Source organism: Lepidochelys olivacea (assembly GCF_965140295.1).
Source record: "Lepidochelys olivacea isolate rLepOli2 genome assembly, chromosome: 3".
Taxonomy (NCBI): Eukaryota; Metazoa; Chordata; order Testudines; family Cheloniidae; genus Lepidochelys; species Lepidochelys olivacea.
The window spans coordinates 142,233,142-142,260,415 of record NC_140413.1 but is presented as its reverse complement, the minus strand read 5'-3'; the positions used below and the strand labels follow the sequence as shown (position 1 = coordinate 142,260,415).

Here is a 27,274-nt window from a genome sequence, read left to right as displayed (position 1 = left end):
ACAGTTAAAAAAAAAAACACCACCACCACCTGTAACGTTGCAGGCATAATTCCATTGATTTCAATGGCACTGTGCCTGCTTCTTACATCAACAACTTCTGGCCTATCGTGAATTAGGACTCTAGGTAAGTATAGTACCAAAGTGTCCTTTTTACAGTCACTTTTCTGAACACAACCACACTTAAACTTTTTGATCTTTGCCTCACTAGAAGCTGCCCCCCCCTTTTTTTTTACCCTATTGGTTGAACCAACACTACTATCTTGTCATTGTTTTCTAACAACTGCTTCACTACAGCAAACTAGGCTCTGATCATCACTAGGAACCCTTTCCTAGCATAACCCCTTCCCCCCCAAACACACACTCCTCCAATCATCAACTAGATCCGACCTCCTTGGCTTATTAGGTCTCCCAGATATGGAAACATTCAGTCAGGGCGGCATGGCCTGAAAGCAAAACATACCTACAACTAGGGAATGATGCATCTCACATTATAAATCTATGGGATCGTGTAATCTTTTAGAATTAGCCATTAAAGCCATCAGGAAACAATAAATTTTACTCCACAGCTCTTTTTTAAATTGTATTTGAAAACAGGCTGTGTGTGTGCATATGTAAAAAGCATGGAGTATTAAATGACTTTAATGGTAATGCCCTCAAAACCAGTCCTCTTTCTTCCCAACAACCAGATAGTTTGAGCATTCACAGTCTTCCTTTCCACTGCAGGGTGGTTAATTAATAAACATTTAGTTAATTGAATTTTGCCTTCCAATTCCACACAGGTTATTACTAAAACAAAATGCAATCTCCACTTTCATTTGAGCAACTGTAGCTGTTACATTTTAAATACAGTACAGAATATTTGAATATGCTGCATTCAAACTATAGGTATAAATATGGCAATGATGGCCACTCTTTGGACATCTTAGATTGTAGTCTGCTGCCTAACACAAATAATCTATAGAGATACACAAGCTGAAATATTCACGGTCTCCGCAGTGCTTATTTAGGCCCAGAAAAACTATACATTATAGAGGGTCGGAATTTTTTTGACGAAATTTTGTCATCAGAAAATGCCAATTTAACAAAACCAAAACTTTTCACGGGAAAGGGTCAATTCTGATAATTTTTTCAAAGCTACAATGTTTTGAAAAAGTTCTGAAATTGTCAAAACATTTTGTTCCAACATTTTTGAAACAAAAAATTATGGTTTTAGTTTGATATGACTTCTCATTTCAAAATTTAAGCGAATTATAGTAAAAATAAATCAAATAAAAAAGGTCAAAATTGAAACAAAATGTTTCAAAGTTATTGAAACAAAACATTGCAATTGACCTGAACTGATATCCCTCCCCAATTTTTGGTAGGCAATAATTTGAGATTGACTTTTCATCCTGATTCGGGATGCGAATGGTTTTTGATATCCTGGAATATTTTGGAGCACAGGGGAAAATCTTTCCTGCTCTGAGCCACTAAACATATGTTAATGAACCTGCTGGCTCCTTATTGGATGGTGTGTTAGTATCCAGTGCAATATTCAGCCAGCAGAGGGCTTCATAATCCCTTTCCTGTTCTGGATGGATAGGGCCCTACCAAATTCAGGGTCCATTTTGGTCAATTTCACGCTCCTAGGATTTTTAAAATTGTAAATTTTATGATTTCAGCTATTCAAATCTGAAATTTCACGGTGTCGTAATTGTAGGGGTCCTGACCCAAAAAGGGGTTGTGAGGGGTCACAAGGTTATTGTAGGGGGGGTTGCGGTACTGCTACCCTTACTTCTGCGCAGCTGCTGGCGGTGGTGCTGCTGTCAGAGCTGGGCAGCCAGAGAACGGCAGCTGCTGGCCAGGAGCCCAGCTCTGAAAGCAGAGCCGCTGCCAGCAGCAACACAGAAGTAAAGGTGGCATGGTTTGGCATAGCCACCCTTCCTCCTGTGCTGCTGCTGGCAGGGTGCTGCTTTCAGAGCTGGAAACCCAGCCAACAGCCACTGCTCTCTGACTGCCCAGCTCTGAAGACAGAGCAGAAGTAAGGATGGCAATGCTGCGAGTCCCCGCTAAAATAACTTTGTGATCCCCCCGCGACTTCCTTTTGAGTCAGGACCCCCAATTTGAGAAACGCTGGTCTCCCCCATGAAATCTGTATAATATAGGGTAAAAGCTCACAAAAGACCAGATTTCACGGGGGGTTGGAGACCAGATTTCACAGTCTGTGATGCATTTTTCATGGCCGTGAATTTGGTAGGGCCCTACGGATGGAATACTGGCAGCGGTTAAAGAGGACCTGGGCTCAGGTGGGAGCTGGAGGTTGGGTATGAGCAAGAGCAACTGAGAGCTGGCTGCAGAGAGAAATATGGGCAGCTTGGGAGCTGGGACTGAAGGGCAGAAAGCCAGAATGGGAGCAGCCTTTTGCTTGGAAGAGGGACAGTGTTAGTGGTGGATAACAAGCAACGGGCTGCAAAGGCGGAGGTGGTTTGTATGGATGGGTCAGAACAAGATAATGGGTCAGACAAAAAGGACTGGACTCTGGCCAGCATGCTGTTGGCTCTAACGCGAGTACTCCTGGCACTAGGCCCAAGTAGCCCCACCTTCATTCTCTGTACTGTTCGGCCCCCCCAGGGGCTAGACTGGGAGCTGCTGGGTGTTGTGTTTACTATCTTTTGTTTGTAACTCAAGACCACAGCGCCACTGGTAACTGCAATGTCTGTTTCTGGCAGCCCGAGTAAAGCAACCCTGTATTCATTTATGGCAAGCGTTTATAGGAACCCAAAGGGTCTAGTGCTGGGAATGGCTACAGTGTTTGCTTCTGAGCATGCGGGACAGCTGGCACGTTGCCGTGCTGGTGCGTTACAGCATTCACAGCGACTTCCTGCTCTGGGGACTGCTACAATATGTGCAACAGACTCTCCTGTAACAGTTTTGAAGCATTTTTGTCTTCTTGATACTTGGCTTTCCCTATGCTTTCAACAGACAGGAATGCCTTTGTAAAAGCTCTCAGAACCCCTCTTAAGTGCTAATTCTGTAAACAATGAAAACAAACAGGTTTGCAATTTATTAAAAAAAAACAACACAAAAAAAAACCAGGTCCAGAGCCAGGAGTCCTTAGTCCCTCAAAATCAATGGGAATTTTTCCTGAAGAAGTACTGAGTGAGAATTATTGTTTTTATTTATCATTTGTATTAGAGTAGTCCTACCAAACAAGAGCATGTCCTCATGGTGCCAGGCACTGTAAAACACATAGCCTTTTTAGAGGCAGTCCCTGAGTCAAAGAATTCACAATCTAAATATTATTTGTTTTACAATAGTGCCTAGAAGCTCTGAGATTTTGACCTTATTGTGCTAGGCACTATAGAAACATATAGGAAGAAACAGTCCCTGCGCTGCAGAGTTTATCAGTCTACATGGACACGATAGAGAATGTCGTATTATTATCCTCAATTTAGGCTATACCGTACTGATGAGAAGAACCTTCAGTCTTCATGGTCTTTTGATCCTTAATCTCTGTGCTGAGGCTCCCAGCAAGGGTGATAATTAAGGCCAAATCTGATGGTGTTTTTCATTTAGATGTATAGACCAGCCCACTAATTCACATTACAAAGGCAACTGAACACTGAACCAAACACGCTGCTGGCATATATTGGCATAGCTCCATACACCAGTAGACAATTTGGCCCCTCGTCTTTTCAAGGACACCAGTTGATAGAATTGCACGTGGCGAGGAAACAGAAGAAAACGGAATGACTTACTGCCACCTTTACCGCTCTTCTCCATTCGGTATTGGTAGATGTGCAGAGTGAAGAGCATGTGCGAGTTCCTGTGGTCCTCCTCATCGCAATCTCGCTGGCTGCTTCGGCGGGAGGCTATCGCTGCATCGAGGAAGAAGGCAGCCTTCTCTGCAGTGGGGGCACGGAGCTCACTCTGGTTTTGAAGCTGCAAGACAACCCAGGGGAAAGCAAATAAAGCAGCCCTGTTGGGTTTCAGCACTAGCAGGTAACATTCTTGGTGCCCTGAAGTCTAAGCACAGGTAAATGTACTAGGGACATAGGATTGTGATACTGGATCAGACCGAGGGTTCAGCTGTCCTGTCACCAAGCATGGCCAGTACCAGATGCTTCACAAGATAGATTGCCATGTCCAGGCTTTTGCCTGAGACTGTATGGCTGTACCTAATTGCTGTACCTTTGGCTGCAGTTCTATGAAAATCTAAGGACTAGATGTACTCCTAGGGGGATGGAAGGATACGTGTAAGTGTCTCTGTTGCACTACTTTCCTAAACCTTAAGCCATGTAATATGTCACATTACCTTGGACTTGCAGTTGGTTTTTAACAACCACCACCGTTTGCGGTTCATTGCCATTCCATTTCAGAGCTGTCAGTTAACAGGCATTACCACAGTGTTTGCTCTGCTAAAGTGGGATTACTGCATTATCCCCTTTTGAGATTTAACATAGAAATGAACCACTGTAGCAGAGATATAAATTCATGTGTCTTTTTAATACATATCGTACATGCCCAGAACCTTGTTCTTGCTTTACTCTCTATCTGCATTTAGGCCCCAAAAATGTCCACGAGGAGGCTTTGCATTGGCTGCAGCCTGTGTTTTAAAATACAACAATAAAAAACAAGATGCTTCTCGGTCACATCGATGGAAGCAGGGATCACTAATGGGCACAAGGCTCCTCTAAGTATTCAGTTTGTTTTTAAAAAAAAAGAAAACCCAAATGTCATGCGGAAGTGCTGTTTTTGCATCTCTATGGATGTGACAACCTAGAGGCTTGCTAACATCAGCAATGGAATCACAGTGGGGAGAAGTTAGAACTACAGAGTGGATTCAGCCTGTTACCTGTGCTATAGCCTGTGAAGGGACCAAGCAAAGGAGGGTTGAGCCTCCCCTATTCAGGGGTTGCCCAGGTTGCCCTGACTTGTACTTCCCACTGCAATAGCACCGAAAGGCCTTGCAACAGCAGGGAACAACTGGTTCAGGCTCTCAACATGCTAGGGGCAATTCTGAGCTGGACTGGCCTTTAGAGAGACACAATATATCCCAGAGCTCCCCAGAATGCTCCCTTCTCTGTACCCGGCCAGCTCTGCTGACTGGGGCGGATGGGCAGGTGCATGGCTATGGCTTGCGTGCGAGGAACTGAGGGGGGAGCAGTCCCTGCACTCTGGGAAAACAGAAGTCTGTAGATTATACTCAGCCCTTGTGAGGGGTGGAGGAAGATCATAAAAGAGAGGAAGCCCCTTGTGTCTTCCCCCACAAGTTGGTCGGAGGCAATCCATTAGATGAAGCAGCACATCGTGTATAATAAAATTGCATTTGCTGGACCTCAGTCACAGTCTCCAGTGTTGGGAATATAAACTGCTCTTCTTTCTCCAAAACGATAGCCAGCATTAATTCAGCTATTATTAACCCTTGATAATGTGAGGAATGTGTGTGTGATTCATGTAATCAAACGTTAGTTTGGAGAAGTGACACGTGATTATGAAATATAACATTCATAGCTCCATAGATTCCAAGGCCAGAAGGGACCAATGCAATCATTTAGTCTGACCGTGTGTATAACACAGGCCATAGAACTTCACCCAAGATAATCTCTAGTGCATAGCTTTTAGAAAACCATCCAATCTTGAATTAAAAATGGTCAGCGATGGAGAATCCGCAACGCCCTTGTTAAATTGTTCCAGTGGTTAATTACCCTCACTGTCAAAAATTTACACCTTATTTCCAAGTCTGAATTTCCAGCCCTTGGATTGTATTACACCTTTCTCTGCTAGACTGAAGAGCCCAAGTAGATACTTATAGACTGTGATCAAGTCACCCCTTAACCTTCTCTTTTTGAAACTAAATAAATTGAGCTCTTTGAGTCTTTCAATATAATGCATGTTTTCTCATCCTTGAATCGTTTTCATGGTTCTCGTCTCCAATTAATCAATATCCTTCTTGAATGGTGGGCATCAAAACTGGACACAGTATTCCAGCAGCGGGCACACCAGTGCCAAATACAGAGATAAAATAACCTCTCTACTCCTGCTCGTGATTCCCCTGTATATCCGTCCAAGGATCACATTAGCTCTTTTGCACACCATGTCACACTGGAAGTTCACATTCAGCTGATTATCCACCATGACCCAAAAAACTTTTTCAGAGTCACTGCTTCCCAGGATAGAGTCCCCCATGTTCCTAGATGTATACATTTACGTTCAGCCATATTAAAACACACATTTGCTTACATCCAGCTTGCTCTGTATCAGTGACCTCTCTTCATTATTTACCTCTCCCCCTATTTTTGTGTCATCTGCAAACTTTATCAGTGACGATTTTATGTTTTCTTCCAGGTCACTGATAAAAATGTTAAATAGCATTGGGCCAAGAACCAACCCTGCATGACCCTACTGGAAACACACCCGCTAGATGACAATTATCCATTTACAATTACATTTTGAGACCTATCAGTTAGCCAGTTTTTAATCCATGCCGTGTTAATTTTTAATAATTGTACACACACTGATAATGGCATTGGTATTGGTAATACACAGAGCTGGTCCACAGACTACAGGGGAGGCCTGTTTGTCTGAGAGGTTAAAATACAATGACAAGTTCCCCTTTTCAGCCCTTACTATGAGTGCAGCCCAGGAGTAAGTTCCTCTTCTAAAAGAGAGGGAGCCCAAAAAAGGGTGAATAAAATCATTAGAACGCTAGACTCAGTCTAACCAAGTCCCACTAATCTACTTGTTTTCTTACTAACGCATAGTTTCTCAGTTGATGCAGAGCATGGTTTGTGGTAGATATATATTAAAACAACCTCACCTTGTAAACAACAAGATAATGCTCAAAACCATATACACTAAAGTCTGATTAAGAATAATGTGACGTATAGGAATCATGTTGCTGATTTTGTACATATATTAATAGAACATTTTACCTTCTTTTCCTCTGAGTATATCAAGCATTAATTCAGTTGTGTTGTATGTAGCTGTGAAACCATGAGGCCCTTGTTTTCTACATACTGCACTTTGACAGTTGGGGTTGACAATACTGTACATCATCCTGTGGTCCTGCTTCTACTGTCCCCACTCTCTAGAGTGACTGGTGCCCTGAGGCTGCTAAGTGCTTAGGGTTCAGAGACCATAATTGTGTCCTGTCATTGTGGATTTCCCCCAAATTGTGAGCTCACGTGGGGACAAGGCCTGTTGCTGTGTATGTAGTAAAAGGAAAGAGTGAGCATTTTTTGTACCAACTAAGTAAAAGTAAAAAACCCATAGACTTTCTGATGGTTGTCCAGGAGGTAATATGAACTACTTAGGTGTTCCTGCTGACTCTCCACGCCTGAAGAGAGCTGGAGTTATTCTTGGCTTGCCCAGCTCTAACATTTATTTCTTGGCAACAATTAATAAGTAGCTATTAATACTTCCTACAACATTGCTAATGCTAGTGCTATAAATAATGGAGTTTATAGAGAGATAAACAGCCATATAAATGACTTCCAGCTATTTGTGCAATACTGTAAATATTTTAGCTTGTTGTTTTATAAAAAGAGATCGCAGTTCTTCTCTTTTTTTTGGGGTGGGGGGGTGAATTTTGCTTGCTCTGAATGTTTTCAAATTTTATTGCAAACATCAACCCCTGCTCACCATCAGTTATATTGGAGGTACAAATATTGAGGCCGGAAAAGCAGATGGTCCCACAGCTGCAGGTCATAAAGTTCTTGTATGTTTCAAAGTAAACACATTCAAGTCTGAAAAGTTTATACTTCCAGTAGTTCTTGAATTTGAGTTCTACCATCTCAGTAGCACAGAAAAATATCACTAGGCTTGGCAGAATTTGATTTAATTTTTTTTGATAATTTTGATGAAGGTTTAGTTTTAAGCATATTTTAATTTTTATAAATTTAAATTTTCACAATTGCAGGAAATTGGGGGGAGGGTGTTGGACAATAATTATTTAAATGATAGTAGACGTTGAGAATCAAAAAGTTAAAGCTTTATAACTGTTAAAACAAAAATTGCCAGCATCACATCAAAATATACAAGTAAATATCCTTAAACCAAATTCAAATAAGTTCTCAAGAAGCATTTTTCTTACTTTGCCTCCCTGGAAAGTTCAGTTATCATCGATGGACATATTTTTATCACTTTTGTGTGTGTGCAGCAATTGATATTTTCCAGCGTTTACTGATGAGAATCTAATCCTTTCAAGCCTAAATATTACATTGCTAGAGATTAATTCCCTTTAAAATAAATCTTAAATTCACCTGCATGCCACAGATTGGGTCCTCACAAAGGTAGACACCTGGGGACTGACCATCCTGCAGGCTGCCTGTAGCTACTTCTGACAGTAAGTCCCTCAGATTTTCTTCTTTCCCCCACACTTCCACTGCAGAGATCCGGACTGAGAAGCGGGCCCCAGTCTTCTCTTTCCGTTCATTAATCAGCTTGAAGAGCCATGAGATGGCACAGGGGATTATGCCTAGGTTCTGCATGGAATCATCTTTTCCAATCATGGTGTATGACTTTCCTGTCAGGTAGGAGGGAGGGGAGAAAAGAAAATTAAATTACACTCAGTGCATCCAGAGCTTTCTGTCAAGTGACATTATTCTGCACAGGCTCAGGAAAACAATTTCCTTTACAAAAGACAGACAGACGGAAAGAAAGGACAAATAACAGCATTTAAAATTGGTAGGCTAGATCCAGAGCTCTGCTATCCATTTCTCTGCAGCATTCCGCTACCATAAAGGGGCTGAAAAACAGCCAGATCTTCCTAGATGAAGATTTCCCTAACATTCAAGGAATCCTTAGCTGGGGTATATCTGGCCCCCACACCACTCTGCAGCTAACAGTGTAGAAGGCATGTCGGGTAGGGTGGCCAAGTGTCATGTGCTCCAACAATCCCTAGTTTGGAAATGATCTCCTGGGGGAGGTGGGGAGGAATGTTACTAGCCAGCATACTTTAGAGCAGCCCCTAGATAGTTCTATAGGATGCTAGGGCTGGAACTGACGTAGAGCTGGCCCCGGGGATCAGGTAGCTGCAGGTGGCTCTTTTCAGCATCCCCACCCTTAGCTACACTCGGCAGAAGCTAGACATATAAATAATCTGGTCCAGAGGTGGTCCCACAAATGTGGAGTCTGGATCCAGATCAAAACATTCCCTAAGTTTGGTGCTCTCTGGAACCAGGATTTTGGTGCAGGCCTGTCTCTGTTTAAAACATCTGTTAATTAAAAGCATCCATACAGTATTATCTTACTGTTTTCTGTATTACTTCATATACTGCACATAATTAAGTTTTCAGAATCTCTCTCATTTATAGCTCTTTCTATAGCTGTCACACAAACGATATCGATATGCATACACTTCAGACAATTTCTCGTGGCTTTTTTTTAATCTCATTTTATTTCATGAATTATGGACATAAGTGGTATCTAATGTTAAGAGGGTTAGTGCAGCAAGATATTTTTAGACTTTACAACTCTTTGTGAAACTGTGTGTGTCCATAGGAGTAGGAATAGTGGGGAAGGCAGTTAATGAAGCAGCTGCACATTGTCAGCTAATGTTTTATGCTTTATCTCAGTCTAGATTAGATAATTGAAAACTGTGGAAATTGGGAGGCACAATCGGCCAATTGGTAGGACATTGGATTGGGAGCAGGGATTACTCTCTGGCCTTAAGCAAGTCATGAAGGCCTGAGACTTCAAGTATTCATCAGTTCTGGGTACCTCCATTCTGGATGCAATTTGAGACAACCAGGCCTTGACAGCGTACTCTACTTCTTCATTGCCTGAAGAATGGAAGTTTCCTTGAAGTGTCTTTTTAATGTGGTAGAACTGTGTGGGATCACTTTTCAGGTAGTAATAAAGGTGGCAAAGTTGTTGCCATTAAAAAGTCATCATTTCCCAACATATACCTCTAGATACGGATGAGCAGTACATAAAATTATGTTAGAATTTTAATGTCTTCTAAAAGAATCTTGTTTTGATTACACTCTTTTTGTCAGCATTGAAAGTTTTGATCATGCAAATGGTTGCAGAAGCTAATTTTTGGCTAGTCGCTGAAGATTCAATTAATGCAACTTGTTTCAGGCAGAAAAGAAAGTGGTTTATAATGCGTAGGTCATCCATCAAGGAAGAGCAAAAAATATCATGTGTCTTAGGCACCCAGTCCCAATGCTTATATTCTGAGTCACAAACATTGAAGGAATATAGTCAGTTTGTAAGCAGCCCATAAGACTGAAATGGTTGCCTAGATTTCTAACACTGAACATCTTCATAAAAGTTGTAGACTACTATGGGATAATTCATTAATCACCGAATTATTCTTATTACTATTACTTCCACTGCAGTAGTGCCCAGAACTCCATTGTACAAAGTACTGAACAAACATACACAAAGGCAACCCATGCTGCTGAGACCTCACAATCTAGGACTTCGACAATATGCAACAGCAGAATAAATGGACAAATAAGAAAGAAGGACCAGGTAGGGAAAAGACATGTGCAATTTCATACCTAATAGTGTACTGAACGCAGGCAGTTTAAAAGCTGTTGTTTTCCTTAACCTAAAATAAAAATCATTTAAGGCTTGAAGTAGAAACTGCTCTGTTTGATTAAGGAAATGCAACAATACCAACCCAGTTTGGCATGGCCAAAGCAGAACACGCAGCCGTCTGCCCCATTCACCACTGACTGGATCACTTCAGCCACAGTCCCAGCACACACTTCAGCCTGCCACAGGTAGAACAGGATTGACAAAGATATTTAACAATAAAAAAAATTAACAGAACTTCATAAATATTCATGGCTGTGACAGCACCAAAATGCAATTGCTGATTTCCAGTAGTATCGTGTCATTTCTGATGACAACTCTAATGGGGCAACTCACCTAAGTAGGCCCAATCTTGCATGCCCTACTTAGGTGAGTTGCCCCATTGAAGTTAATGAGACTACTCAGATGAGTAAGGTGATTAGGACTTGGCTCTGAGCCAATTAAATTCCCTTTATGGAAGCCCTAGTCCATTTGCTTCAGCATGAGGTGCTGAAACTTCATTATCCTTGTAAAAGTTCTGTATGTTGAGAAATGGCAGATGGCTCTTTTATTCTAAATAGACTTCGCACCTGCTAAGCAGAGGTGGGTGAAATGCGCATAATGGAAGAGGAGAGGCTCATTATTTGGTAAAGCTGGATACAAAATCGGATTCACTTGGCCTTTTTTTGTTTACCTTTTTTCTTTAAAAAATTGCATTTTTTCAACCAGCTCTATTGTTTAGCAAATTATTACCAGAATTTTGGATGCAGTGGAAATGTTACAATTCTGCTGTTGGAGAGTTTGTGCGGGGGTGGGTGGAAGTCTATGAACAGGGCACACCCCCTTTTGTTTTGTCTTCACTAGGAAATATTTTCTAAAATTCCCCACCTTTGCTTTGAATCTCCCCAGCTGTTAACAATGGTAGGAGCCCTAATGAAGACAAGATGCTGGTAGCCGGTGGTGTTTTAAGCACCTTGTCATATAGATTCACCCTGAGCAGGTTTAGATAACACAGACAGACACCCAGACCCCTGTCTAAACTATTCTATTCCACTTCTTACACTATACCAATCAGCTGGAGCTCAGCCAGTGGTAGCAACATTTAGGAATTTTAGGAAAAATTTCCTATTGTAGATAAGATCTTGGTGGTTGCTTCTCGATTGGTCCAGTTCACAGACATTTGTTACTCTGTTGTTTTCTAATCCGTAATTAAGATTATCACTAATTATTTATATATCTGGGGTAAAGCCTGTGTCTTCTTATACTGAACTGGGTGGAAAAACCTGACATAAATATTCCTCTGCTTTTTAATAAATTGAGGACAGCATGTAGGATTAGCCATCTTCACATTATTGACTTGCAACACTGATATGATCAACATGAGCACTAACCAAAAACAGTTGAAAGCGTACCATCAAATACTGCTATCTGGTGTTTATTTGCAGGCTAGGCAGCATTTTATATCACTCGTATGATTTATCGCACATGTAATGCAAAAGATTAAAGTAGGGATTCTCAAAACTTCATTGCACCGTGACCCCCTTCTGACAACAAAAATTACTACACGACCCCAGGAGGGGGGACTGAAGCCTTAGCCTGCCCAATCCCTGCCACCCCGGATTTGGGGGCCAAAGCTAGCCTAAATCTAAGCTAGCCCTGGCGACCCCATTAAAATGAGGTCTCGACCCACTTTGGGGTCCTGACCCAGAGTTTGAGAACCGCTGGATTAAAGAAAATCTGATCATCATATTAAAGAGATTTGATTTAATGTATTTGTCACAATATTGCTGGCATCTATGGACCGAATTAATCCCTGGTCTAACTCCAGTGAAATCTCTGAAATTACAGCAGGGATGAATATGCCTCTTGGTCACACTAGTGCAACCTGGAAAGCATCTTAGATCCTTGTTAGTCCAAGTCATACGTTGCCTACCTGAGATGCATCTTGGGGGAAAACTGCATCAAAAGCAAACATCTTGGGGGGAACCTGATTGCCCCTTTTCTGGAAGGTGTTCTGGCCTCCACAAGACAATGGGTCATACAGAGTAATTTGCTTCTTACGGGGATCAACCTTTAAGAAGGAGCTGGACTCAGATGTATCCCTGGCAAGGGTGGAACAAATGCGCACCATGACTTTCACCTGTCAGCAAACACAGAAAGAAAACCACATTTAATTAGAGCACTGAATATACTAGAGTTTAGGATTTTTTAAATGGGTTTTCAAATTTCAGTGAGCCAAATCATTCTTGCTTTACTCAAGCCAGTGGGGCCACTGAGGTCAATAGACATCCAAGTGCTCGTAAAGGAAGCAGGATTTGGCCTACAGTGCACAATTAATAAGGCCGAGAGCCCCCTCTCTCTTGCCTTAATGGTCAGCTTGTATATTTAATAATTACCAGGCACATCAATGTATTTTAATGTCTCTGTTACTCTAGTACAAAGGTATTACATCCTCTTTTTTTGTCTTGCGATTCACATAAATAGAAAATTAACTGCACCCTGGTAGACCAATTAAGCAAACCAAAAGGTAATCTAGGCTGCTAAGCTATCAAGACTGATGCTGTTTCTATGAAGACGACTGATCAATAAAGCAAGCACATAAAAGCTATATCTGTAATTTACACGTTTTAATTTCTAATCCAAATGCAGACATTAAATGCCCAGTTCGTAGTGTCATCAAAGAGTTGTGAAAGAGCCTAGTTTTAATGGTCAGCTTTTGAAATTATCTCCAAGGGTCTGGAATGTAATAAGTGTTAAAGGATGTGTTAAAACACGTTCGCTCACAACCCATTAGATGAGTACATAACAAGGTGTTATTTCTATAACTAAGATACATCTCTGTGGGATGTAATGAGGTTATACAGTATCATTAACCAAACTTGTAAGCAATTTAGATATAAGCAAAACCACTGATAATTCAACACAGCTTTGGTCCCTTCAGTAATTTTATTATTATTTGGCACTTGACTTTTTGAACTTTGTAGGATACATTCCCCATCTTTGTCAACTCCTGTGTATTTCCTTTCAAGTCACGGCTGTGTTGTTTTGTCCGGAAGCAGACTAACTTCAAGACGGCAACCAGACAGAACTTATGGTTAAAAGCTTCTTAAATATGTCAATTGTATCAAACACACAAGTTTGGGCAAGTAGCAGTGCAGTAAGTGGTGTCCTCATCGTAGTGTGAAAGCATAACTACTGTTAACATTATGGAAGGGCATGTATGCCTTAAGAGAAGACTATTTTCCAAATTTTGAGGCAAATACAGTTTCTTTCTCTTTGCAATGCAAACAGAGCAATTTCATGCAAATTACCATCTGAATATAGTCTGTGCACAAGCGGGGAATGGACCCAATGCCAAATGCTCCTCTCCCCCTTTGGGATGGCACTCCTTGTGGGTGAGGATCCCCCTTCATGGTGGCACTAGCCCTCCAAACTGAGATGAGATTAAATCAGAAGCTTGGTGAGTTCAAACTCACTGGGACAATTTCATCATTGCTATAACTCCACTGACAATGGAATTACACCAGGCATCAGTGTAGTCCATTCAGTATTTTTGTGTTCCTTTCTGCGTATACTCATGCCTAAAAGGGGTGATTTGGCCCTAAATCTATTATCGTAAGAAAACAATTTGATCATTAGACAGGGAGTCTGGTTAAGACTCTGTACGCAGGCTTTCTGTTCTGTGTTCCACTATCAATTAAGATAAAGCAGAGAAACACTGTTGGAGTGTGGAAGGTTCTGTCCTCATTTATTCAGCCTCACTGTCTGTTTAACCTTTCTCCCCAATCCCTCATTTTAAAAGGCTTTTTTTGTTACACTGCCCCACTTTCCATATTGTGTTAAAGGCATTCTATTCAGCTCTGCCGTAGGTAGGCCCAGCTACCATTGAAGAAAGTGGGAGTTACGCCCATTAGAGCTCTAGGGCTGAATTTGGCTCAATATAATTAATTGATTGCAGATGCAATTCTCCAGGCAGCTCAGGGAGAGCTCACTAGTCAAGTCAATGAAGGAGGGAGGAAGCACAGCAATAAGTCCCTGGCAGGGCAAGAAAACAAAAGAGCAAATATAACCCTTTAACAGTTTTCCTGCTTGCATCTTGCTCCGTTTGCTTTCTCAGCAGCGTCCTCTATTTTTAAACAGATGCCAACATTTGGGATCTGCTGGATTAGACTGATCTGCTGGAAATCAAACTGACATAACACTGTAAATAAAAATAAATTGCCTGATGCACTTTTAAAATCTATTTTTTCTGTGTGTTCAGGTGTTGTATTTGAGAGCTAATAACTCAGATCCTGAAAATTCCTTATCACTTCATGCAGGGAGAAGACCTGACTGAATACACCCCAGGACTGATTCTAATCTCAGTTACATCGGTTTTACATCAGTGTAACTTCCTTAGCTGCAGTGGAGTTACTCCTGATTTACACCTGGATAAGTGAAATCAGAATTAGGCCCATTTCTTCTCGTTGCTGAATTAACATAACGGACCGTTCTATTCTCCAACAAATGTTTCTGCTTTTAGGATGGCAGAGGTTTCAGGAGCCAGGTTTCTCTCTCACTGGCATAAAAAACCAGTGTAGCTGAAACTATAAAATTTACTATCATTAGTGGTAAATTTGCTGAATAAACTGCCATCCCAAGTTCATCAGGGAAGACCCCAGAGACAGATAGCATACATTATTTGCTTACTAGTTCCTGGTCTTCTGATATATGTGAGGTGAGATGACGACACTGTGTTGCAATGCACATTTATAATTCCAGAGCGTTGGTCTTTCATTTGTTTTGAAGAAGAGACCGAGGAGTTTCTATTGGTCAAAGTGAAGAATGATTATGTTGACCAGAGAATTCTGGACTGTAACCTCAGTTAAGAGAGACACTCACGACAGGGTAATGACCTTAGGCAAATCACAGGACTGCCTTGTGTCATCGTCCACTTAGTAGATGCCCACTATAAACCAGATGCAAGGACTGCCAGATTCTGATCTCACATGCTTGAAAATCAGAAGCAGCTCCACTAATGTCACCTGGAGTCACCCCAGGGTGAAACGGCTGTAAGAGCTAATTAGACACAAAAGGTCTTAGCTGACCTTTCTTGTACGATGAAATGGCAAAGAGGAGTGTTTAAAAATTGTTTAAGACTAGGAAAAAGTGGATCAACTTCACATCGTTATTTTCCCTATGAATTTAAACAGTTTTCTCCAAATATTATAAACAGTTTGGATAGGTAATATTTATATTAGTTTCCAAAACTAAATATTCCTTTAATTATTAAACATGGGAGATGTCCCTTCGACTGTTAATCTACAATGTCACTTAGTGTGGCTTTTAGCAGATATTTTAAGGAGACACCACAGTCTCAGCCACAAAGTTGGAATGACTTTTTTGGAGGTTGAGGTTTTACCAACCTCTTTGAAAGCAATGTCCTCTCTGAAAAAAGACTAATAGAACATAGGCAGGTTTTTACTAGACACAAACTCATTATGGAGCAAATCTGGACCTAGAAAAAGAAATGCAACTGTCATGGAAATCTCTTGGACAAAATGAATGTGAACAAAAACAGTGCTTTAAATTAAACACTGGGTGTATAACCGACGTGAAAAGTGAGTGTGAGTAGTAACAAAGGATTACCACTGATTTAGCATTTTGTAGGAGCCTGACTCTGCTCTCAATTATACCAGTTTTATCACATTGTAATTCCCTTGATTTCAATTGAGTTATTCCTGTTTTACGCCAAATTAATTGGAAGAAGAATCAAGCCCTAGGTGTGCAAAATAAGTATAATTTACAGTCTAAAGAGAGCTGCCATTGCGTATAGTTGAAGAAGGAACAAACAGAAAAGGTATAAGATACAGTAGAGGTGGCCTGCAAAATGGGGATATTGATATTTAGATTCACACATGTAACCCTGGTACTATATGCTAAGCACAGTAAAACATTACGTCATATCCAGGTCAAAGGGTTATTCATATTTGGAGCAAATGGTTTGTGGGTAAGGCATAAATGACTGAGAGCCAGGAGATATGGATTCTATCTCCGGATTTGCCAAAGACATGCAGTGTCTTACACCTCCCTCACAGGAAAGTTGTATGGCTACATTCAATTACATTGGTCAAGTGCTTTAAGGATTCTCAGATGGAGGGTGCTACTGAAGTGCAAATTATTATTACATATTCTAATTATTACCTATGTAACTTAATAGAGAAGATGTCACACAAGAAAATTCCCCAACTCTGGTTATGACAATAGTAAATCATATCGACTACATAAGGCAGAACTGATGAAGCCACATGGCCCATTGAACTCCCATTTCACAATTTCACATGCGATTTATGAACAGGTAGGGGTGATGGGTTTAAAGCCAGTGCAGGACCAAGCAATATACTACACCAGGGAGGCAGTATGAAAGAAGGTAGAACAGTAATTCATTCAGCTATGGGTATAGCTCCAGGAACCTAATGGTCTTAAAAGACTTTCAGTTCAATTTCAGGTTGAAGATCACAGCTGCTGCTCTGGGTAAGAGAGAATACAGTGCAGTTCATTTGAAGCCAGCTGAACAGTGGGGTTTAAGAACTTTAATACTTTTTGCCTTGCCTTGCAATTTAAATGAACTATAAATTGAGATTTTTCTCCTTAAAGGCAGGAAATTGGGTTTTTATGCTTCGCTTCCTGTGTGTCATTATTCCCCGAGTCCATTGCTACACTTCCCAACTAATCCCCTGCAATTAAGGGGTTAGGATATACCACCTGTGATTTACAGGACCACTCAGACTGCCTGCTGAAGTTCTTATTTGAGTCCCAATAATTGTTCAGGTCCTTGACAGTGTCAAGCTTCAGATAGACTTCTCTGATTGTTTCCATAAAACAGAAAAAAAAAAAAAAAAAAGCAAGACACAAGAGTGTGCTCTTGGAACACACAGTATTGATAAAACAAACATTCTGGGTCAAATTTTGGTCTCATACCCATATCAATCCAGATTAACTCAGTCTGCTTACTCTGGATTTACACTGGTTTGAATGAATTCTTTTCCTGTATTGTGAAGTTTCTTTGCCTAAACCTAAGCCTTGCCTCCTAATATTGCACACTCCAGGGGCAGCAGCACCAGTGCTTGCAAACTTGAGGATACAGGGCACAATCCAAGCCCACTCGTCTCAGTTGTGCATACAGGGCTTGATAGAAGAGCACTGAATTATTAGGAGTCCTTTAATTGATTTCAAGGGGTTTCGGGTACAGTCTATAGGCCTTTATTGTGCTCTTACACCAGTTCTGCACTCTGTTGATTGGCTTCAACGGTGTTGCTCTTGATCTACATTGATGTAAGCGAAAGCAGAATCAAGCCCATACTGCTTAGGCTTTCATTACCCAGGCCTGGTTTTAAATTGTAACACCACTTTTACGGATGTCTTTATGTCCAGGGGTCACCGGCATGAGAAAGTCACCATTTACTCACAGGTCCCGCTCAGTAGTGTCAGTCATAGCACCGTTATTTTATGCATAGGGAACTAATTTTGTCATTTCTAGACCACTGTACAGTAGCTGTAAGTCCATGTGGATTTGTTAATGGTCACTATGTAATTTAGGCTGAAGAACCATGCTGACTCACTTCCCACCTTTCACACTGTGCCTCCAAAACATGGTGATCTTCAATCAAGAGGAGAGAATTGGTTAACTGCAGGTTTTTTCCTCTGATAAGCCCATTTGGTGACCCACCATGGCCCTTTTCTTACGTTCTCAATCTGCACAGAAAGACAAAGCTTCTGTGAGTGCCGGAAACTACAACAGTCAGGTCCACAGGGGAAGAAAAAAAGCTAAACTAAGCCAGTGATATGTCCCTCTCTCAAATGCCTGCCGGGGACTTGTGGATTCCTGGCAGTGAAGTATGGAACATGGGGTAGGTAAACTGCATAAAACACCAATAACCAGGAATGGAAGTTGGAATAAGGGAACACAAGTCTTCTGAGACCTGCTTCAACATTGGGGATATTCTCGCTTCCTCCTACCCCTGACTGTAAGATCTAGTTTGAGGCTCATTTATCTAATTATTCAGCGGATAGGGCTAGACAGCTGTTGCTTTGGGCAGTGTGCTTGTCTTTATGAGCTGCTTCACTCATCAATCATTTCAGCACCTTCTGTTGGACATACACTGTAGAGTGAGGGGAGGCAGGGATTGTGATGTATTCAGTGGAGAGACAGGCAGAGCAAGGCTATTGAGCAATATTAGCACTCCATCAATGTAATGGCAATCACTGGCTGCAGGAACAGCCTTATTGGAGGTTAATGAAGAGTGGGCTTTGTAATTTCTCACCGTTACTTCTGTAAATAATGGCAGCAGATATATTTTGTTGTAGCCAAACACAAAACATTACAATACAATAAAATCTATAACTTCTCATTGCTTATGCACGTGTACTTTTTCACACGATGGATGTAAAGCTAGAAGCTTTCCCGCACTGTCCAGATGATCTGGAAGTGTTTTGGTAAGTTTCACCATTTCAAGGAGACTCACATCCTTTTCTTCCAGCTCAGAAGACATAACTGTTAAGGTTAAAATGAAATCTAGATGGTCAAGATAAAGAGATCAGGCCAAATTCAACCAAATGCAGCCTGGAGTAAGTGAAGGCAGCTGCAATGGAAATCTCTGGGCCAAGCTCAGAAGTGACAAAAACCATGGGGTAAGTTACATCAGGTGTAACTTGGTCAGAAAATGTAATTTTCTCCTCTCATGCCATTTATGATCAGTGGTGTAATTCTGCTGGATTCCGTGGACCCCCTGCTGATTTACATTAGTTTGAGTGAGAAGAGAATCAGGCCATTGTGTGCAAGTGGCAAAGCAGTGCTCTGGTATTGACATTCGTTTGGGATTCAGTGGGTTTGTAACTCATACTCCAAGAGAATGGAAGAGAGGATGTAGCAGGATAAGCAGCTAACAGGAAGATGCAAGATAAAACCCACACTTCTAGTTTAATTCCCACCTTCACTATCCACAACTCTACTAGGGAGCAATTTCACATTGACATGAGTGCAACCTCCAGTGGTACCTGATTGGAATGGCGTCCTCTTATGCAAGTGCTGAATTCTGCATACCCACTAATTGTCAGATCTGTGCAAGTTACCGTATGCCACTTACATTCATTGGGCTAAATCCTTCACTCCCCTATAGCCAGCACAAGGGGGCTGCAGAGCAGGCTCTATGGATACTGCCAACACCAGGAGCACTGCTCAGTGGCATAAAGCTGGCATAGCCCAGCCTCCAGCACTAGTCCAAGCCAGAAGTATGCACACGGGGAGGGGCAAGACCAAAATCCTTGTTGCCCTGCAATCCCCAGAAGGCAGATGTCCCCAGGGTTGAGGAGCAGTGCTGAAGGTGCTCTAAATTATATTGGGAAACAAATTGGTTCCTGGCTGCATCCAAGATTGGGGACCCACAAATGGTTCCTTTGTGGTTTCCCCCCCTTATCCTGTACACAAAAGACTGGTCCAATTTTCTTATCTATTAACACTGGAGTTGTAAATTACACCACCATTTATATCACCTATCAAAAGGCACAAACAGTTAAAGATAAAAATGTTATGGCAACTCAGCAGAAAACTAACACACACTATTCCTTATTATTCTATTTGTACAGAGCTCATTGGATGCTACGTGTGTTACAAAAGGGGTCCGATTCTTCTGTCTTTCACACCTGTAACCCCACTTGAGTCACACCAGGATAAAACCAGTGCAAATGAGGGGAGAATAAGGGCCAATGTCTCTGCTTTGAAAAAACTCTAGACAAGGCCTCATCCTTGATGATGATGATCTCACCCATTTTACACCAGCATGCCTCCATTGGCTTGATTAGAGTAACTCCTGATTTACACCAGTGTACGTGAGATCAGAATCAGTCCCAGAGGGTCTAATGTCAGCACACAGACAACAAAAAAGGAAAAAGTTATGAAAGAAGAAGAATGGGGAAAAGAATATGGTAAAAAAGTTGAAAGCTGGGAGATAAAATCAATGGTGTACTCCAGAAAACACAGATCTCAATCCAGAGCCACTTTAAAGTATGGATGCATGAGCAGAAGTGCCACCAAAAAACAGATGGGTCTTTCAATTATTATTCCATTATGGTTCTATGTTTCCTTCTCTTCTAAGCACCCCTTCCATTTCTTCTGTGCTGGTAAAACCAACAAGGAGGCTTATCTCCTTTATTGACTCATCATCACCAATCTGCAGAGCTGTAAAGATGATTTGTGCTTCCAGCAGTAAATCATAGAATCATACAACTGTAAAACTGGAAGCAATCTGGAGAGGCCATCTAGTCCAGGGGTTCTCAAACTTCATTGCACTGCGACCCCCTTCTAACAATAAAAATTGCTACTCAACCCCAGGAAGGGGGACTGAAGCCTGAGCCCAAGGACTTCAGCCCCAGGCAGTGGGGCTTGGGCTTCAGCTTGGCCCCAGGCTTCGCCTTCAGCCCTGGGCCCCAAAAAAGTCTAAGCCAGCCCTGTTGACCGGTTGTGACCCACTTTGGGGTCCCAACCCACAATTTGAGAACCACTGATCTAGTCCATCCCCCCATGCTGAGGCAGAATCACACTGTAACATTACCCAGGGTACAGTCTAGACTGTCGAACAGCTCTGGTCCCTCAATTCTCCAGCCTGAGGTGCCTTTTACACTACTTCACTGTGAGAGCAACCACTCCTGGTCAACACTCACATAGCCTCCAGCATGGAAATTACTCCCAGCTATACTGTATGAGTGCTATAGCCAGCCACTATTGAATTACACTGCAGGGCAACACCAACTAATTCCCAGTCCCAGACTGCCCCCTTAAATGTGCATACCGTACTGCCCAGCCCTCTCATGGACAACACAAACTAATATAAAGTCCATGATTTTATTAATAGAAAATGATATGCACAAATCCTGTTATCTCAAACGGAGTTTGCCAAACACTTCAATCCAAGCACGCTGGTTTAGATAAAACAATAAAACAAGTGTATTAATTACAGAAAGATAGATTTTTAAGCGATTACAAGTAATGAGGCATAAAGTCAGAATTGGTTACAAAGAAATACAAGGTAAAATACAACTGACACCTAACTTAGCAAGCTAAGTGAATTCAAAGCAAACGTCTCTCTCACCACATGTTCTAGTAATCTTACTGGCTGAATTCCTTTCTGCCAGGATCCCTCCCCAGTCCAATGGTGCTTCCTTTGTCCTTCAAGTGTTGTCGAAGCTGTCAGTAGAGATGAAGGGAGAGATTTTTTTTGGGGGGGGGTCTGTTTCTCTCTCTTATAGTTCTCTTTTTCTTTGAAAATCATCTCCAGCTGACGTTCAGGAGACAGCAAGTCTGTGGGTACGGGAACCTACAGCAGTTTCTTTTCCAAAATGTACCCTTTTTCCTACCAAAGGGTGACCGCTTAACCAGGTGACAGTCCATTTGATTTTGTTGACACCTGGCTGAGGCATCCGTTTGCCTTTTGTCTCTGAGGAACTGGTTTGTGCCTGCTTTTCTAAACTTGGAACATGTCTCAGCAATGTAATACAGTAGAATTTTATAACTTTACATACTATGTTCCCACACATATTTTACCAGGACAATAATAATCAGCAAATTATAAGTTTTCAAATGATACCTCACAAGGCATACTTTGTACAAAATATATCATCATATATCATTGTACAAAGGATGAACATAGGGATACAGACTGTCACACACACACATATACCTAGACCATCCCTGACAGGTATGTGTCTAACTTGTTCTTAAAAATCTCCAGTGACAGCAATTTCACAACCTCCGTTGGAAGCCTATTCCAATGCTTACTATTCTTATAGTTAGAAAGTTCTAACCTAAATCTCGCTTGCTGCAGATTAAGTTGATTACTTCTTCTCCTACCTCCAGTGGACATGGAAAACAATTGATCCTTGTCCCCTTTATAACAAGCCTTAACATATCTGAATACTATTATCAGGTTCCCCCTCAGTCTTCTTTTCTCAAGATTTAATATGCCCAGTTTTTAACCTTTCCTCATTCCTTTCTAAAACTTCTATCATTTTTGTTGCTCTTCTCTGGACTTTCTCCTATTTGTCCACATCTTTCTCAGAGTGTGGCGCCCAGATGTGGACGCAGTACTCCACCTGAGGCCTCACCAGTGCTGAGAAGAGTGGGAAATAACATCCCATGTCTTACATATGACCTGCCTGGAATGACAGTAGCCCTCCTCCCCCCCCCTTTTTTTTGGCAAGTACATCACATTGTTGATTCACATTCAATTTGTTATCCACTATAACCCCAGACCTTTTTCAGTAATACTACCACCTAGCCAGTTATTCCCCATTTTGTAGTTGTGCATTTGCTTTTTCCTTCCTAAGTGCTGTAATTTGCACTTTATTGAATTGCATCTTGTTGATATCAGACTGGTTCTCCAAATAATCAAGGTCCTTTTGAATTCTCATCCTGTCCTCCAAAATGCTAACAGCCCCTCCCAGTTTGGTATTAACTGCATATTTTATAAGCATACTCTCCACTCCATTATCTAAGACATTAATGAAAATACTGACTAGTACTGGAACCAGGATAGATCCCTGCAGGACTCTATTAGATATATCCCTCCAGTTTGAATGTGAACCATTGATAACTACTCTTTAAATACAGTCTTTCAATCAGTTTTGCATGCAATTTATAGTTATTTCATCTAGACCACATTTTCCTAGTTTGCTTATCAGAATGTCATGTGGAGCTGTGTCAAAAAAGCCTTACTAAAAATCAAGATATATCACTGTGACGGGTTGCCCCCTTCACAGTGCCACTGGATGTACTGAGATACCACTGAGCCCACCTGTTCTGCCAGCCTGGCCCCCCTTTAACCTGTCTTGCTGAGCCAGGCTCTTAAACCTCCTCTAGCACACCCACAGGCAGGGCCACACCCAGCTGCAGAAAGACACAGACACTGAGATTAGCTCTGGGACGACTCAGTTTAAGGGACTTGCCCAAGCACTCTGGTGCCCACCTCCCTTGGAGTGCAGACCCAAAGGTACATTGTCTTGCACTGTATAGAAAAATATGCACAGTGCAAGTTCATAAAAATTTGCCTCTTCCTCAATGTGAAGAGAGATATGCACGACTTCTTGCCACCCCCCCCCCAGTTAGAATTTAATGGGTTTAATAATAAACAAAAATGTATTAACTATAAAAGACAGATTTTAAGTTATTATAAAGATAGCAAACAGAACAAAGCAGATTATTAAGCAAAATAAAACAAAGCATGCAAACTAAGCTTGATTCACGAAAGAAATTGTCTACAAATAGTAATTTCTCATCCTAAATGTTGTCTTAGGCAGATTCCAGATATTCTTGAAAGCCAGCTGCATTGACCTGCAGCTTGAAACTTCAGGTATTATTACTCACAGGCTAGAGACCCTTCCAGCCTGGGCTCAACTAGTCTTTAACCAGTTCTTTCCTTATTTTGGCTTGTGTTCCTTCCCCCTTGTTGATAACGTTAATTGTGTTAAGGATCTGGTCACAATTTACCTTTTTAGTGAAGACTGAAGCAAAATTAACATTAAACACCACAGCCTTGTTGATAACATCCATTATTAGCTCTACTTCCCCACTAAGTAGAGGAACTACACTTTGTCTTTCTCTTGCTTCTAATGTATTTATAGAACCTCTTTTTAATACCTCTATTTCCCTTGCAAGATGTAACTCTTTTTGTGTGTTAGCCTTTCCGATTTTGTCTCTACATGCTTGTGCTATTCTTTTGTACTCATCCTTAGCAATTTATCCATGTTTCTACTCTTTGTAAGATTCCTTTTTGATTTTCAGATCATTAAAGAGTTCCTGAAGGAGCCATACTGACCCCTTACTATTCTTTCTGTCTTTCCTTCCATTGGGATGATTTGCTGTTGCGCCTTTAATATTATCTCTGAGAAAGTGCCAATTCTCCTGAACTCCTTCTTCCCTTCCCTTACCTACTAGTTCTTAGAGTTTGTTGAAGTCTGTTTTCAAAGCCTATTGTCCTTATTCTGTTGCTCTCACTCTTTCCTTTCCTTAGAATCATGAAATCTATCATTTCATAATCACATTCACTGAAATTGCCTTCCACCTTCAAATTAGCAACCAATCCCTCACTGTCACTCAAACAAATGTCATCAGCGCAGATTTCACAGATTATAACCTATCTTGGGTTGTACAGCAATAATTTTACTCCCTACAGATACCTAGCCATCTACACATTGTTGTTTCTGTAACTAATATAACTGAAAGGACAAAAGAAAATATGAGGGGGTATATAAGAGGTCAACAGTACAAACTCTTTTAGGTCACAAGACGAAGCCTAAGCCAGTTGGATCTTGTTCATATAGGGAGCAGCCTTAAATTCAGTAATCATTTGGACTGATATGGAGACAATGCTGAGTACCACATACTGCCTGAAACCAGCTTATATGTCCCTGCCAAGTCACATGAGAAGTTGCTTTGCCATCTGGTCATTTGTTAACCTAATGAAGAAGAGTGCAACTTTATGGTTCTTTTCTTTTTAGGGACAGGTTTCAGAGTGGTAGCCGTGTTAGGCTGCATCAGCAAAAACAACGGGAGTCCTTGTGGCACCTTAGAGACTAACAAATTTATTTCGGCATAAGCTTTCGTGGGCTAAAACCCACTTCATCAGATGCATGGAGTGAAAAATACAGTAAGCAGAATATATATTATAGCACATGAAAAGATGGGAGTTGCCTTACCAAGTGGGGCATCAGTGCTAATGAGCCAATTCAATTAAGGTGGAAGTGGCCTATTCTCAACAGTTAACAAGAAGGGGTGAATACCAAGGGAGAGAAAATTACAAGAAGGTTAACAGTTAACAAGAAGGTGTCTCACAGACCTTGGGAGACAGGCCAGTCCTCGTTTACAGACAGTCCCCCAACCTGAAGCAAATACGCAGCAGCAACCACACACCACACAATAAAAACACTAACCCAGGAACCAATCCCTGCAACAAACCCCGTTGCCAACTCTGTCCGCATATCTTTTCAGGGGACACCATCATAGGACCTAACCACATCAGCCACACCGTCAAAGGCTCGTTCACCTGCACATCTAACAATGTGATATGTGCCAGCAATGCCCCTCTGCCATGTACATTGGACAAACCGGACAGTCTCTATGCAAAAGAATAAATGGACACAAATCAGACATCAAGAATTGTAACATTCAAAAACCAGTAGGAGAGCACTTCAATCTCCCTGGACACTCAATATCATTGTTTTTAGGGACAGAGGAGTTTGGATCACATCACCAGAAGGCATAATCCCTCCCTGAATTGCCCAACACCCATGGGATCATGTACTTTATGGGCAATTTTGCCTCCCAAAGGAGCATGAAGGGAGCAGTCTCTATGCTTCCCCGAGCACAGGGACAGAGAGTGACCTGGGTCCTTGGGTGCCCCCTCTCCCCTCTTACCCCCAACATACACACCTGCCTACTTGCAAAAGGCCCAGCAACATTTTAATCCAGATTGTATGTTGAAGATGGAATTCTGTCCTCTCCTGGAAATTTCTTTAAATCAGACATTTCATATTATTTCCATAAGAGAGGGACTCAAACCAGAACAGCCCAACCTAAACATCCCTGAACAAGCTGTCAAACTCGTCTCCTCCAGAACTATTATGTGGATCTTTTAGAGGACACCTACCAGTGAAGTCAATAGAAGCTTTGCATACAAAGTACTCCAGGGTTTCCAATACCAGTAGAAAGAGGAAAATTTCTGCTCCACTTCTCCCCTTCAGTACAGAATGTGCTCTCCAGCTTCGATTAAAAATGTAACCAAAAATATGTTTGACTGCCATGAATTTCAAGAATGCTAATGAGGGCTCCACTTTCCCTGTGGTCAGGTTTCCTCCCCTGTCTAAACTGACCGTCTTTTATGCACAGCTTCACTTTTAATGGGCTTTTAGGCTGGAGTTTCCCCCAAACCCAAACACAACTCTAACCCGGTTCCCCTAAATCCTCTCCTCAATATCCCACAGGGATACTCACATTCTGATTAGCGTTCAGCCTTTTAGAACATACGTCAAATACACAAAGCTCAGAAGGAGTACCAGCCTCCCATGCATACCACAGGCCAAATGCTGCCTCCATGCACACCCCAGAAAGGGCATTCTGTGCACCAAGAAAATCTGCAGAGACCAGGGACGTATATGTCCCCAAAGACATTGGATTTGGAGTATCAGTGGAATGGCTCGTCTGCCTTTGTCACATAGCCTCAAAGCCGCAGAAACCCCCATGGGTTTTCACAGTGTGTTCCCATCATGATAAGGGTAATGACTGGGGAATCCAGGCAGCGAGGAGTCCACTGGCCCTTTTGTCTAGTCTATGGCTACACCACCCACAGAAACACTGAATCTGCTGCAGTGCAGGAAGCCTTAAGGGAGCTCTGCTCTACTGCACTCATGGTTCCCTCCTAGAAACCTGTTCCTCCTGCAAAACAGAACCACACTGATTTCAAAGCCGTTAGGGCTCTCCATCCCTGGTGTGAATGTGTCTATACAGAGAAAGCAGCAGGAAGCAGGTGTATTTCACACAGCATCAACATCTCAAACTTCCTCGCTATGTATTTAAGATGATACATTGCTCCATACTCAACATACTGCTAAAAACACCAGTATCCTCTTTGTGAAGTAAACAAGTATTACATAGGTGCATTATAACTGACCTCGTACATTCAGCAGCTAGTTTACCTTAATTCTCTAACTAGATAGAGGGGCAGTCAGGGTTTCTCATTAT

General features: G+C 41.6%; 1 protein-coding gene across 4 annotated transcripts in view; it reads right to left on the bottom strand.

The window, feature by feature from the left end:
• The window catches only part of KIF26B (kinesin family member 26B), a 420,596-nt gene that overhangs the window by 86,400 nt on the left and 306,922 nt on the right, over positions 1–27,274 (bottom strand). For all 4 annotated transcript variants that reach the window (XM_084625201.1, XM_084625202.1, XM_084625204.1 and 1 more), the window contains 4 exons: positions 12,440–12,646; positions 10,613–10,706; positions 8,244–8,506; positions 3,738–3,921 (listed from right to left, as the gene is read on the bottom strand). In XM_084625201.1, the coding sequence (XP_084481327.1) occupies positions 3,738–3,921; positions 8,244–8,506; positions 10,613–10,706; positions 12,440–12,646 (748 nt within the window). The remainder of the gene's footprint in view (positions 1–3,737; positions 3,922–8,243; positions 8,507–10,612; positions 10,707–12,439; positions 12,647–27,274) is intronic.